This window comes from Tetrao urogallus, assembly GCF_951394365.1.
Source record: "Tetrao urogallus genome assembly, chromosome: 6".
NCBI lineage: Eukaryota > Metazoa > Chordata > Aves > Galliformes > Phasianidae > Tetrao > Tetrao urogallus.
The window spans coordinates 29,745,781-29,761,379 of NC_136819.1; the positions used below are offsets into that span (position 1 = coordinate 29,745,781).

General features: G+C 34.8%; 1 protein-coding gene across 1 annotated transcript in view; it reads left to right on the forward strand.

The window, feature by feature from the left end:
• FSIP1 (fibrous sheath interacting protein 1) overlaps positions 1–15,599 on the forward strand; it is a gene marked incomplete at both ends in the record, with an annotated part of 71,136 nt that overhangs the window by 8,895 nt on the left and 46,642 nt on the right. Inside the window, 4 exons of the mRNA XM_079537111.1 lie at positions 2,087–2,190; positions 2,962–3,069; positions 8,770–8,934; positions 15,400–15,537. Coding sequence (XP_079393237.1) covers positions 2,087–2,190; positions 2,962–3,069; positions 8,770–8,934; positions 15,400–15,537 — 515 coding nt within the window. The remainder of the gene's footprint in view (positions 1–2,086; positions 2,191–2,961; positions 3,070–8,769; positions 8,935–15,399; positions 15,538–15,599) is intronic.

Here is a 15,599-nt window from a genome sequence, read left to right on the forward strand (position 1 = left end):
GATCAAACATCTATGCTCATTATGTAGCTATTACTTGTTTTCATGCACTGTTTAGAGGTATCAGGCACTGGTGTTATGGTGATCAATATTTAAAAATGAATGGAATTGTACTTTTGTGTCTCTGTTCTTCTTTCCCTACTTGAAATTGAAATATGTGTGGTTGAGTAACTTCTCACTTGCGCTGGCATAAGAAGAATGGCTTCAGCTGCCGTTGCTATCAGCTTTGTTTATTTCTTTGTCATCTACCATTGCATGCAGGGACATATCTTACTGGTGACAAAGACAACAAACATGTGATAAACAGATGTTCATCAAGGTTGAACTGTTGTTGGCAACAGAATCCAAAATGTGCAGATGCTTTATAGAATTTGACTACGTTTTAAATTTTCCTGCTCTAATATGATCTAATTCCTTGATAGATTTAAGGTCCTATGTGGTAACATTAAAGATATTCTGGGTTGTTTTAAGTAAACAATTGTGCATTTGAACCGCGTCAGGATTTTCTTCATCATATCACATACCTCAGTCCATTAGAGTTTACTTATGATTTATTGTTATGATTTGTTCATAGTGGTAAAAGAACGCACTGAATTCATTTTTATATCTTCGAGTTTGCAGTCTACTCAGTCTGCAGAATTATTTCTTATGTCAAGTGTAAAAGAGTAAGCTGCTAGAATCTGATGATCCTTTATAATCCAGCATGTTAAATTGAGGTTATTTTTGTTGATGAAATAGTCCACTCCGTTTTTTATTCCTCTGCTTTCCTGAGAAGTACCGTGCATACTTCTCAAGTAGGTTTTGAGATTAAGAATTTGATTGTATTTGCTTAGTCTTGTTATTTAATGTGATAAATATTTGGTGGTTGTGAAGGAATTGCTGTCTTAGAGCTAGTACAAGTCTCTGAATAACATACTAGTGCTCATAATAAATGTTGTTATAAATAGCATATCTGCTATTATTATTAATGTGCTCCACAGGCCCTGGAACGTGTTCAAAGGAGGGCAACGAAGCTGGTGAGGGGTCTGGAACACAGGCCATATGAGGAGAGGCTGAAGGAGCTGGGAATGTTCAGCCTGGAGAAGAGGAGGCTCAGGGGAGACCTTATTGCTCTCTATAACTTCCTGAAGGGAGGTTGTAGTGAGCTGGGGGTCGGCCTCTTCTCTCGTGTCATTAGTGATAGGACCAGGGGGAATGGTTTCAAGCTATGCCAGGGGAAATTCAGGCTGGACATGAGGAAGTATTACTTTTCAGAAAGGGTGGTCAGGCACTGGAATGGACTGCCCAGGGAGGTGGTGGAATCACCGACCCTGGGGGTGTTCAAGGAAAGACTGGATGTTGCGTTGAGGGACATGGTTTAGTAGGAGCTATTGGGAGTAGGTGAACGGTTGGACTGGGTGATCTTTTAGGTCTTTTCCAACCTTAGTGATTCTATGATTCTATGATTCTATGATAATTATATGGTAGATAGAAATCCATTGTTGAAAAGAAGAACCTACATGAGAAGTTGTCAGAACATCATTAGTTTTAATTGTTACAAATAACGTATGTGGCTGTTTGTTCAATAGCTGTATAATTCCATGATGAGTTTTATTTTTAAATAGTTTTTTATAAGCTGTGTTGTAATAATATCGAATATATCATCTGCTCTTCAGCTGTTCTGTTTGAAAAAAATGTAATTGTTATGACTCCGGATAGTTCTGTGGTCTCCCAGAAGTTACTGTCTGGTTTTGTACTGATGATAAAACTGGAACAATGATGGAGTTCGAAGGAATGCCAGGGCATTTATAACCACCATGTTTAACATTCTTGAGGTTAGAAATCCTGAAGTATTTTGAGCCTTCCCAGTGTTGTACGATCTCAGATAATAAAAGCCTAAAAATGAGACTAGGCTTGTCTTTGATGATTGTTATCTCTTTTAAGTATAGCTATATAGTTTATGTAGATTATGAAAACAGCTTATCAAAATTTTAGGTCTGTTGACTTTACAAACTGGTTAAAAATTTAAATTAAATTAATGTTATTTTAGCTCTGATTGAAAGAGAAAAGGAACAATTATAGCTTAGCAGTTTTTTCCCTCCATCTTCAGATTATCCAAGTGAAATTGAAACAAACAAATTCCTGAATCAAGCAGAAAAAACAACACAGAATAAAAGTAAAAGCAGTCAGCATTTCATTAAAAAGAATGTAGAGGTAAGCTTTAAAAGAAAAATCAATAATATTTCATTAAATGTTAATGAAAAAGTACTGTCAGAACTTCTGGTGACAATTGGATGACTTTATCGGGAATATTAAAAGCTAATTAGAAGTAAATGAAGATTACGTTACTATTAACGTTACTATTAACAATTGTTGCTTATGGCAGAAAACTCTGTAAGATAGATTTCATATTGCATGCTCAAAATTTCACAGTAGGCCTAATACTGCTTTTGTGTATTTACTGTAAAGTAATGGAAACTGAATTATTCTGCTTGTGCCCGGCATAGCTTCTTTTGTGGAATTTCCTAAGAATTCCTTTCTTTAAATATATTTATGATTAAGTTACAGGAAGCTGTCCTTATGTGTAGATGAGGAATAGATATACAGGTTATTTATGTACAGCATGCATGGAACTTTTAACTTAAAGAAGGCTGACTTCTGTCAGAAAATAGAGGCCTTGACTTTCAAACTTTCTTTGCCCTGAAGATAAGTATCTATAGATTTTTGGTTTTTTCATCTAGCATTACCTCCTGTCCGTGTCTATAATCTTATGTAAAAGACTGACATAAGATTATACTTTTATTATCTGTCAGAGAGATAATTTATATTATGATAAAAAAAAAAAATCAGATGTTAATTTCATGGAGTTTTAAAATATTGTGTGAGCTATTGGAGTTTTAAAGGTTTTATTATTTGTGTTTTGTTTTTGTTTTTGTTTTTTTGTTTTTTCGTTTTTTTTTCCTATATTATATTTAAACATTTCAGCTAGCAAAGAATTCAGGAAAGCAGGTACCTATGCTTGAAGGAGAAAGGAAAAGGTTAATTGAACTCCTGAAAGATACAGAAGATGAAAGTACACTGCAAGATCTTGAGGTATGAGTACTGCAATTTATACTTTCTGGTTGTATTTGGTTTATTTTTACTGTAAATCTAAATTTGATTTTTACTTTAGTCTTATTGTGAAGTAATCAACAAATATATGAGAGCTGAACTGAAAAAAAAAATCTGGGTTGTCTTCCTTTCCTTCCTTTCCTTCCTTTCCTTCCTTTCCTTCCTTTCCTTCCTTTCCTTCCTTTCCTTCCTTTCCTTCCTTTCCTTCCTTTCCTTCCTTTCCTTCCTTTCCTTCCTTTCCTTCATTTTCTTTCTACTATTTGGAATTTCTCAGGCCTGAAATAAGCAAACAGATCTTTCAGAAAAAGTTAGAAACAGGTGGAAGGAGCCATAGAAACCCACTCAGAACAGAACATGGTCTATTTTTTATGTACAGTAATTTGTGTGTAAGGTGTCATGTTTCTGCATCTCAGTCCGAGTGCTTAGCACTACTGTCTCTGGTAGAAGGTTCAGCAACTATTTCCAAAAAAAACTAAAAAAATCAAACCACAAAAATCAGGGTTTTCTTGGGATATGAATTTCAGGATGCAGTAATTGGGGAAATATACAATGGTGAAGGTTATGGTTGCTTTTAAAAAGATGACTGTGACTTCCAACTCAGTCTGTCTAAAAAGTATATAAAGAAGCCAGAAGCCTACTTTAATATTAGACACCTATATTATAACATAATGTTACAGAGCAAGCAATGCATGTCTGCATATTGCACTAGATAGGAAAAGCTGAAGTATGTAGAGGTAGAAACACTTTTCCTTATAAAGCATAAAAAAATGTGTGATTGTCTTAGCCATCACTGTGTCAAGGAAACTGTGCCACAGAATGGTTCCCAGTAATCTGAGCACATCAAATACTCTTTTGATCTCCTCATTATTAGTAGACAGTCTTTATTGTTTACTCCTTTGATGTAAATGTCAGAGTGGTAGAGTTGTTGGGGACCTTCATATGTTACAGAAGTTCTCATGATGCATCTAGTGTAGGAAGATAAAATTTTGTTTGAAAAACGAATTCAGTCTGTAAACCTGTGCTATATTTCAAATATATGTGGTATTAAACATGCTAAAGAGAAGTATTTTCATAGTAGGATCATCCTCAATACAAATTTGATATTATATTTAAAGAAAACTCCACTTTTATAAGTAAGGAAAAATGCTGGAAAAATACTTGCTGTGTTCAAAGAAATTATATGACCTTTAAAATTTGTTTTACCTTTAAAAGTACATTGCTTGAATTCTATGTACTTTGAGTACTTAATATGTTATGAATTTTGTCACAGTACATAAGTGTGCACTGAATCACTGCCCCTAAGATAAGAACTTTGTGTGGAAAGGGCAACAAAAAATTTAGGTTAAGTTTCTGTTTATATTACTGAAATGATCTGGGGTAAATTCTTTTGCAGTCCATTATTTTATTTTATTTTTTTGTTCCATCTTTCCATATTTTACTCTTATTTTCTGGTAAGGCCATGAGACATCCAGGAGGTGCTGTTCTTCATTACTCATTTCCAAAACATGGCTAAAATCCATTTTTAGAAATTATTGTTTCACACATGAGTTAAAGGAGTAAGCTCATGTAAGGATCAAAATCTTTAACTGAATCTACTTCATCCAGCTTTTGAGTAAGAAGAAAATATTGGTAGAGAGCGGATTTCTGATTTGTCTTTGTTTTCGTTGTTTTTGTCCTCACGTTGGAAAGGTTGGTGTTTAACAATACTGTCCCTTCTGTTCTTTTTTGAAAGAGTTGATCTTTCATAAATGTTGACATTTAAATAAGTGATAATCTTATAAATAGGCTTCTGCTAGTAAGCATTAGAGCTTTCTGACTTAAAGAACAGTGGTTGCTGTTTGTGATTACTTTTTTTTTTTTTTTTATTAAGAATTTATTGGTTTACTGATTGCAGATGTCTTCTCTCACAGTAGGTGGCTTTCTTTTTTCTTTTAGGTAGGTGGTTTTCTTTTTCTTAAAGATGGTCACAAATTAGACAGGTATTTGTTCCAAATAGTGCAAATTCTGGCTAGCCCTTTTCTGTGCTCCAATTCTTAAGGCTCCAAGACAAAATATGACATTTATCCAGAGTTCATATCTGGAATGTGTCACTGTTCTTTGGACATGGATCTATAGAGCTTGTACTACTATATCAGTTATTAAGTAGATCACTACAGAAGGCGTTTATTGCTGTAGGTTCTTGATATAACAGACAATAACAGGAATGGTAATTTGTGGGTTAGTCTAGTCACTGCTAGGTCACCTCTTTAAAGAAAATAGCTCCTAAATTTACTGCCAAGGTAGAATAAAAGAAAGGATAATACGTAGCTTCTTGAAACCTGGCGAGTTAAGAGAGAGATTCTTTTTCTGCTACATTTGAATTATATTATGTCTGAGTCATTTCTTGTGGCTGCTTTATAGCAAAGATCACAAGAAACTTATCAGTTGATGAGTAATTTAGACTGCTCCAAGCTGGCCCAGCAATGCAACTGTCCAACTGCTGGCCACTTTTATCTTACTTTATTCTGACTTTTAAAAAGCTGGTCCAACTGCATTGGCCAAAGTAATATTTTGGAGGGCTTTAATCAGTGCAGAGCTGGGCATGCTGTATTAATTCTTCTGTGTAGTATAATGCAGATTAGGTAACTTAGTCTGACTTGTACAAGTAAATAAGCCAAATATCCAAATAGTACTTCTTACTTAAATAAAAGTGTTTTATGGATATTTGAAGTATTTTAGAAGTATGTTTTCATGCTAATAGAACTGTTAAATCAGCAGGGGTATAATTTGTTTCAGATGTTACATAGTACTAAGCGCCTACTGCTGTTACAGAAACATTCTGAGTTAAGACGTTGGAAATAGTGGTAGGACAGAAGCATATTTTCCAAGACAAATGTTAAATCACTGACCATCTTGAAAGTACGAGAGAGTGTTTAAGTCTGTTTTACTCTGGAGTAAAGTGGCTACTAGATACTGCAAAAAGGGGGTGGGAGAGCATGAGAAATAGACATTGAGCACTAGCTACAAAATTGCACCTGGGTTCATAGTTTGTCTCCTGCAGAGTCATATGTGTGTTTGACTGATTAGAGGATGGGTAACATGACACAAGTTTAGCAGGTCATTCTACTTTTGTTTGATTTTGTTTCACAAAGACAGAATGGAGGTAATTTATGGCAAGTGTTTGGGGTGTGCTTTTTTTTTCTTTTTTTTCTTTTTTTTTTTTTTGTAGCCAGCATGATTTAGAGTAATGAGGATGACCAGGGATGACCTCACAGTAGTGGTATTGTAGTTTGGAGCTGATATTTCCTCCTTGTGTGTGGATGCAGCTGCTCAAATAGTTAGAGGGTTAATCTGGAAGCTGTAAAGGAAGAATGGGCATGAATCCTTTGCAAGACAGATGTTGAAATCTTGAAATAAAGTGATGATCCTCTCCTGTTAGGATAAAGAAAGGAAATCAACAGTATGCTCTCTACTTCCCCCATCTCCTTGCCCTGTTCTTGTGAGGTTGTGATGATTGTTTGGAATCAGGATAGAGATGTAATTTGCTAGTAAATAGTGAATAGTGGTTGTACAGAGCCACTTCCCGGGGTGTGAGACAAGAGTACCAAGTTGCAGTGGATAATCACTATCTACGAATATGTCCTCATTTGTTTGGGTTAAGTGGGACAAATTCACTCATAGTATACAGTTGTCTATACTGGGAACACATACTTGTGTCGATTAGTCAGGTGTTACTGCTATCAAGTGGAAGAAATTATGTAAGTCACTATCACGAAGTGAACTCTGCTTTCTACCTCTCCCAATGTTTCCGTGGTAATGTGCTGGATACACTCCAAGGGTGATGGTTACTGATCTCAAAGCAGTTCCTGTAGGAACTCAGATTTTCCTGCGGATGTCTTATTTTGTTCTTTGGGCATGCAACACTCACATTGCATTTCATATCTTTGGTTTGAGATTTGACTCCAGGCAGTTTCTACCATAGGATCAACCTTTTCAAATTTAATTCTAGGATTTCTCAGGCTTTTTCTCTTCCACTGGCATGCATAAGCCTTGTCCTTGGAGATCTCCAAAAGCTTCTTGGACATGGGTCTGGGCACTCTCCTCTGGGTGATGCTGCTTGAGCAGGGGTTGGGCCAAATGGAACCAGAGGCCCTTTCTCACTTCAGTCACTCCATGATTGTGTGTTTCTTCTTGATTTTTTTGTCAGATAGAAAGTTGCTGTGCTTTTAGTTGTAGCTGCTGATTGTGTTTCTTTGGCTTGCGCAGTAGTATGTTGCTTCCAGCTGCTTCAGAGGATAAGAGAGAGCAGTGTATTATGTTCCACTTTATTTGGACTTCTGAATGATTTTTAGCATGTGTTGCTGTGCAGGTGTGATTGGGAATGTAAAATAGATATGTGATTGTTTATAGGAAGGGTGTCTGTCTGTGGTTGATGCCAGAATTTCTTTCTGAGGTGAAAGCTGATTGGGCAGCTTACCAATATGTTGTTTTTTCAGTGAAGTTGAGACTTCTGTGACTTGTATTTGTCTTTTTAATACGTAAATATATTTTACTGTTTGCTGTGTAGTCAATTCTTCGTCCCTTGTCCAACTTCAGTTGTAATACAGTATTCCCAGAATAATACTTTCTGTGCAAACAAGACATAACTGAATTGTCTTAGGATGATGTTTACCAACAGTTTTAGTACAGTTTATGAGAGCTTCTTTTCTTCCATATTAGCTCTGAAAACATGAGATTATTGCATACTTTTTGCATATTTTAGTCTTAGGATTGGTGGATCTACCTCTGTCAAACAATTTACTCTGAATTTCTGTCCTTTGCACTATCTTGCAAAGGCGTACACCACCTCCAAAATAGATATTCATGTTATTGGCATCAAAAAGTGCTGCTTGTGTACAGCACCAGAGAGCAAGATCTGTGTGTACGTTAGGCTGTGGTAAACTCTTATTCCTTAAAGATGGAGCTGGGACTCCTACGTTCAGCAGATGCAGAGTCTACAAAAAGGGGGGAGTCTGTATCCATGAATGGAAGCTATGATAACTTGCTGACATGTAACCTGGATAAGATACTATACAGTGAAACGCATCAATAAGGTAAAGGGGTTAGTTATCCAAAGTGCTTTTGTTGTATGTAAAGAGAACTTGATCAAAAGTGTTGTATAACCTCCAAAGAATGGGTGGGGAACTTGTGGAGCTGTCTGTTTGTTCTCTGACTGGCTGGTATAGAGGCAAGGCACCTGCCTGTAAGCACTTTTATTTCAGGGATTCTACGTGGCTAGCCGGTGAATATGTGGGTTTTGGATTTATTCATATAAAAGTATATTAACTGCAGAAATCTGTTTTGGTTAACACAAGATTTCTTTCTTTATTTATTTTTTCCAGTTGCATTTGAGCAATGCATGTAGATGAGTGTACTTTCTAAAAGTAAAATGTAACAAATATATATCTTTAAGTCCACCTAAGTTGCTGCTTAGTTATATTTAGAAATAAAGAAATGTGTACTTCTAGTTGGTGAATATCTGCTCTAGATATGCTTGGTAGAAGAATGCTGGCAGAATTCAGCTATATAATGAGATAGATGAGAACTTGCACATTGTCCTTTAATGCAGTTTATTCAAAAAATAAATATGCTTGATGTGTAACTGCTTTTAAAGCCTGTTTCCTTTGGGAATGAGGATTAAATATTTCCTGTATCTTTCAACAGGACGATGTATGTGGCTGGCTAGCACCAGGAGAAGGGTACACACCTGAACCGATGGAATTTCATCACCTAAATGAGATAGACAGGAAGCTTCAAATACTACTGTCTAATGGTGATTATTCTACAATTTCCAGGTCTTGCTCAAATCCTCCAAGCCAGATTTATCAGGTACATTACAGAAAACAGCTTTAACCAAGAAATTTGATATGCAAAAATTGATATTTTGGATATTCAAAACTGCAAAATGGCCGCTGTAGCACATTATCCATGATAATTCTTCTTTGCAAATTAGAATTTGGTTTCTTCTTGTCTCAAGATTTCAAAAGTGAACTGAAAGATTAAACAATTATTGATAAGCAGTGTTGAAGACTTTAGAAAATGGGTTGAAATTGTCTTTTTTTTTTTTAAAGGATTTTTGTCTTTTTCCCTTTCCAAGAGTAATAAGCTTAGAAGTCTCAGCCTTGAGAAATATTTCTTTGAATTTTGCACATAGAAGACCAAATTTTCCATTGTTCTAAGAGTGTTGTCCATGGTGTATGATGGGGGAAATAACTACATAAAATACTGTAACTCCTGTTTTGTACTTATTTGCACAAAGCCTGTTCACTTTATTAAAATGTACAGTTCATAGCCAGAACAAACAAAATTTTAACATTTTAATGCCAGTTTTGTATTGACTTACTTGTGAACATTATTTAGGTTTTATTTGACCTGAAGCAGTTTTTTATGTTGTTTTAAGTTCCAGAGGAGCCATAATTTGAAGCTGGTCATTTTCTTCCTCGCATTTAAGGTATGAAACAGCAGCTCCCTCTAGTGGTTAATCACTCGCGCAAATTTAGTTGTTACCCACGTGGGTGCTTCAGGTTCAGGGACCTGAACTCGACAAAGACTGCTGGATCTTGAGCTTACTGATAAGAGGCAGCACCATGAACCTGGTGATACTGCTTGTGATAATGAATTCTTTGGGAACGTTTGATCAGAGTGATCGTTATTGCACTCTTTATTTCATACTCTGAAGTATTTGAACAGAGAAACTTGCACTTATGTATATACTTCTTGAAAAGAGTACACTACTTTTTTAAATAGTATCAGAATTAACAACCAAAACAAGGCAGTTAATTTCTTAAATTACCCATACTTGGTAAAAAGCATTTATCTTTCAACTTTGTTTTGCAGAATTTTTTTTGTACACTGTAGAACTGGGAAACAAAATTCTGTTTGTCTTTTTTCATTGTTGTTCAGATAAACTACAGTGTGTGAGTCATTTTAATGAAAGTTACCAAAGAACAAAACTACTTATAGGTGGATTTATAAGTTTGAGAGGAAGTTGAACAGAAGAAACATAAGTGGAAGTTGATAGATACTATAGCTATTTAAAACTGGATTTAGAAGAATGCTAATTGCATAAATCCAAAACAGAAGTCTGCAGTTGTCTAATTCCATAAGTGTCATGATTTTATGCCTTTCCAGCTGACACCAAAATTCCCTAGACACTTGTATTGCTGCTTCTCTGCATCTTCACAGCTGTTGCTCTCTGTAGAGAATTGGGTGCCTGGTGGGTGCCATAGTTTCATTGCCAACGTCACATTAGAAAAGTCAATGCTGAGTTCTTCATGATGCCTAATTTAATAGGTGCAGCCTGATTGTATCTGGCACTGTGACATGACTGGGCTTGTATATAACTACACATAATTTCAGCTGTTAACATTTTTGAAGGTAAGTGGAGGAGAAAATAGCTATGTCAGCTTTCAGAAACTTGGCTGCTTAGTGTGGAAGCTTTGTGCTGGATCTTTTAGTTCTACATTATTGATTGTGGTTATTTGTACCTTGATACCATCACTTCAGTACATATGTGGAACATTGAAGGCAGGTCCAATTCTGGGTTTGCTTATGTGAATTCATTCTAAACATCTTTTGTTTTCAAGTCCCTTTAACAGTTGCCTTTTCAAAAAGCAGGAAGTAACATGAGAAATTAGCAACTACTTTGAATCTGGAGAGCTTCCTCTCAAAAGGCATACATTTCTACATGTTCTAAACTCATTGGTGCTCATGGTCTTCGTGAAACAGCTGTGATTATCATGATTGATATCCTCTAATATTGTTATAAACTAGAAGTTTTCATGCCTTTTTTTTTTTTTTTTAAAACAACTTTGAATCTTAAAGCATCAGTTCTGATATCTGAAAGAAGATGGGCCATAGAGAAAAATGAGAATTCTTTGTAGTGAATGTCTTTTGGAGGCGGACGCAAGTATGATATTCACGATACTCATTATCATGCTAACTCTTCTCTTGAACATGGCATTTTTGTTTTATTTTGCAGCTGTCTAGATGTCATCTAGATAGTTAAATTGTCTTTTGTATATGTTATCTTAAAGATAAAGTGCATTTGTGTTTAGTACTCTGCTATCTTTTTCTCTTTAACCTTCAGCAGGGCCGGTATGAGAATGCCTTTTTCAGCTCTGATTTGATATCTTATTGTACTTCAGTACTGCTGAAAACTTTTTCTGAGTGTGTCTAGAGTTGTTACAGGAAATAAGTCTCATTTGGAAAAGCAGAAACTGGTATCAGTGGCATCGCTCTTCTATTAGTCTGTGTTGAAATTCCTTCTGATTTCCATGAGGTGGAATTTTCATCTGCTGTGGTTAAGTAGAACATAATGTACTAGTGATGGGAAATATTGGGAAAAAAAATGTTAATGTGTAACCATCCGCTTATGTTTTTGTTTAGAATTTTAGAAGTAATTGAAATGAAATTAATTTAAATGTTGCATATCATAAAGAAGCACATTCTTTTCTTCCAAGAATTTCATTAGATATAACTTTCAAAGAGCAAGCACTTAATCACCATTGGCTCAGTGGGAGAGATGCTTCCTGCTGCTTATAGATGCATTGGCAGGATATAGGAAATATTCTCCAACTCTGAAATCTTTAACAACTGGATTTAATTATTGTACAGTACCATAGCTGAGCTGTTAGAGTGAAGCATACAGATTCATCTTTTTGTGCAATCAGAACAGCTGGATTCAGAATGCTTTTCCATGACTAATGTTTTCTTTTACATGGAAATGTTTCTCATCAGAACTTAATTTCTCTTTGAAACATTTCTTTGTTTTGGTGCCAACTTAATTAAAAATTTAAAAAATGCTTTTGTCTTTCTCAGTGTTTTTTGGAAGAACAAATTAAATTGAATATTATCCTAGAAGAGACAGGAAAATGGTAGGATGAAAGAATATGAAGTGTAAAATTGAGTATGAGGGATACAGTTACCAACTTGAACAACTGGAAAACTACCTAAAAATAAAATGAAATGGAGGTTATGATTAAAGATCTGTTCATTTTTACCTTATGAAGATAATTACTTCCATGTTTTTGCAGTCTTGATGAGTTCTTTCATATCTGATTGGCTATATAAGAGAAATAATTCTCTTTTTCAATTACCACACCAAACTATAGTCAACAGTTCAAATAATTAGTCAAAAGAATGGAAGATTCTGAACTCACACTGATATTTTCATTAATGACCTGCTTTATAGCCTGCATTCCATGCCTCCTCTTCATCAAAACAGAAGAGTTTTACAGCTCTCTCTTCTTCTAGGCATATTTAGAAGCAGGTGAACATGTCAATCTGTTTTGTGACTCAAAAAGATTCCATGGTACCAGTAGATTTCATTTGGTTGCTTTTTACTTTTGCTTTTAATTTTGAGAATTTTGGAGAAAAGGAAATCCAAAACATAAATTTAGCCATTTAAAATACTGGATATTTCTGTTTATGCTATGGCATTGTACTGTGGCTTTAGCAGTTGCTACGTGTAATACTTCTTATTTCCTAAATTGTCTTAGTAGGTTTGTAGATTTTAATCTCTAATGAAGAAAAACTTAAAATTTTCGAAGAATTTGAAACATCGACAGTAAAATATTTTTCATGATATAGTGCTTCCTTTCAACCAGATATCTTCAGGAAAAAAAATAAAAAATGAGTGAGTGGAGAAAAGCTGTATGAACTTTGCTCATGTGGTGCAAGTTCTGATCAGTTACTACTCAGGGATGAGGCAAATGAGACTGCTAAGATCTGCTTCTGTGGAAGCAGCGGTTTAACCCTCCGCAGTGCAAGATATGAACTGATTAAGAACAATTATGAAAAGAATACAGAGTGAAACAGGAAAAACAATCACTGTGCTACTGTACAAATCTGTCGTGCACAATGGAACTTGACCATTGCTCCGTGAGGCCCTCAGATCTCTTAACCAGATTAGAAGAAATAAAAATCTGGTTACAGAATGTTCAGAAGCGTGGAATAGCTTCCATGCAAGAACTGACTTAGCAACATTCTTCAGTTTGGAAAAATGAGTAAGAGGAAGTGTGATTGAAGTATACAAAATTACACTTGTCAGAGAGAGTAAATACTGACAGTTATTTGCCATCTTATCTAATGCAAGAACTGGAAGAATCAAATGAAACCAGAAAGTGGCAGATTCAAACAACTGAAATGTTTTTCTGACAACTATGACTCTGCCAGAAGCTGTTGGGGATGCAAAACTATACATTGTTCAAAACACAAGTAAACACGTTTATAGAACAGAGATCTTTCAAAGGTTGCTCTGTGTCAAAGTACAGTCTTTGTCGTGGAAGTAGGTCCATGAACTACAGTTGTTTTAGTCTGGGGTAGAACACTAAGAAATTATCACTACAGATTTGCTGTTTCTATTCCAGTGTGTATGTATCCCTTGTAGGGTCTTGCTGAAGATAGGCTGGTGTTGGAAACAGCCTTTCTTATACTTTTTCTTTGTTATGAATTTCTGAAGACTTCATCAAGATCACTGTAAAAATAGTTTGCTATTAACAAAGGCTTTTCAATGATGAATATGCTGTAACAACTGCATTTTCAGAACGAAATTCAGCGAAAATGTTCTCAAATCTCTCTTCTAAAAAATTTGGAATAATTTTTAGTTTTAATTTTACACTATCAATTTGTGTCATCCCCATCTTTCCTTCCCATTCTTTTCCTGAAACTGCAGGGAAAAATGTATTTTATTAGTATTGTATTGTCTTCAACTGCATTCTATAAGTATTTTTTTACTCTGACCTTTAGAGATAAAGAAATTTCAGAAAAATTGTGCAAGGCTTTCCAGCTTTATGTTTTCCTCTAGTTATTAGCTTCCATCCTCCCCTTTGTCCCCAGTGGTTTGAAGAATTATTTAACTTGTATTAAAATCCCTGGAAGAGTAAAGTCATACAAAAGCAATCTATTTTACTAGAGGGAAAGTGAGTGTTTGTTTTGGGCTTCTTTGCTGACTTTGTGTTTATATTGTGGTCATAAAGATCCTATTCATGTTTCATATATTAATGAACATAAGTTTAAATAAGTCCTCTGTTTTATGTTCTGTCATGTTTTCTTTGGGCATCAAGTTTAATTAATAATCTCTTTCTATAGAGAAGCCAACCTTTATATACACTCATTATTAACAGATTTTGGCTTTAGGTGGTCCACATTAAACTTGAGCTCAGTTTAGAGAAATTCTAGTCTCTATCAGATGCTGCCGCTTATATCTATGTCTGTTACAGGAAAAATCTGGGACTGTGGTACAGTCAACTGTCACTGATTTGAATACTGAATAAAGATTGCACTGTGTTAATTTTATTTTCAGGCACAGTAGTTTAAGTCTGAGAGCTCATGATTTTTTTTTTTTTATGTTTAGAAGGAATGTGTTCAGATACTTACAATTTTTTTATATGTTGCAGTTGACAAATTACAAAGTTAATTTTCCTTTCCAATTAGACATGCTATCTGAATTGTTTTCCTCATATGTGTTTATTAAACTGCTGCTGGAAAAAGAAAAAAGAAAAAAAAAAAGGAATGAAAAGTATGGTTTTTTTAAATGATTGCTCATGTTCTTTTAGATTGAATTGACTAATAGTTTTTTTTTAATATTATTATTCGACTTACTTAGATTCTTATATAGGATCCTTGATTTGCAACAGAAAGCCCAGCTTTTTTTCCAACTACAGTGTAACTTTGCCATTTGTTTTTGGCAAATAGTTGTCATTCTTAATAATCTGAATTCCATTCTGTTCTTGTATGTAATAGTATTACATTGAACTTTTGATGTATTCAGCATCATTGTTACTAATTGCAAAATCTGAACCAAAACTACTGTAGGATATGAGAATGTGTAACCCAAGAGTGTAATGACAGTAGTACATCTATCTTGCACTTGAACTCAGAGGAATTTTTTGGTTTACCATGATGTCCAGGAAACAAGGCCTATTTCAATTTTGATTCTTTCATTCTCTTCTGAGAGTTGTCAGCAATGGCCTAATTCTGGTCCCAGTATCATTGACAGGGAGCGAGCTTTTGAACCGCTACTTCTCAATGCATTTTTATGTTTCTCATAGAACTTAACCATCAAAGAAATTCCTCTTTGAATGTGATGAAGGCTTTTTACTGAATTAAGTCCAGCCTAACATTTAGCTATTGGATTTGAAAATATGCGTAATAAAAATTATGCATTTCCCAAATTTGAAACTTATACATTATTCTATAGATTTCCATGTTTTGCTGATGTAAATCAAATGAACATTCTTCAGGCTTTGAAGCAAAAAAAATTTAATTTTTGCCTATTCTTCTTTTTATCAGGAGTCTCTGGTTTATGCAAACAGAAACCTAGAAGTAGTTCCAGGTGAAAAGGTTCTACGAGACAATAAAGAATATCGTGATCAACAAAACCGTCTGAAAGAAATAGATCATCAGCTGAAATCTTTAGAGAGAAATTTTGTAAGTCTCTTTTATTTTATTTTATTTTTTTTCAGCTTGAAAAGTTTGGAATTTATCATACC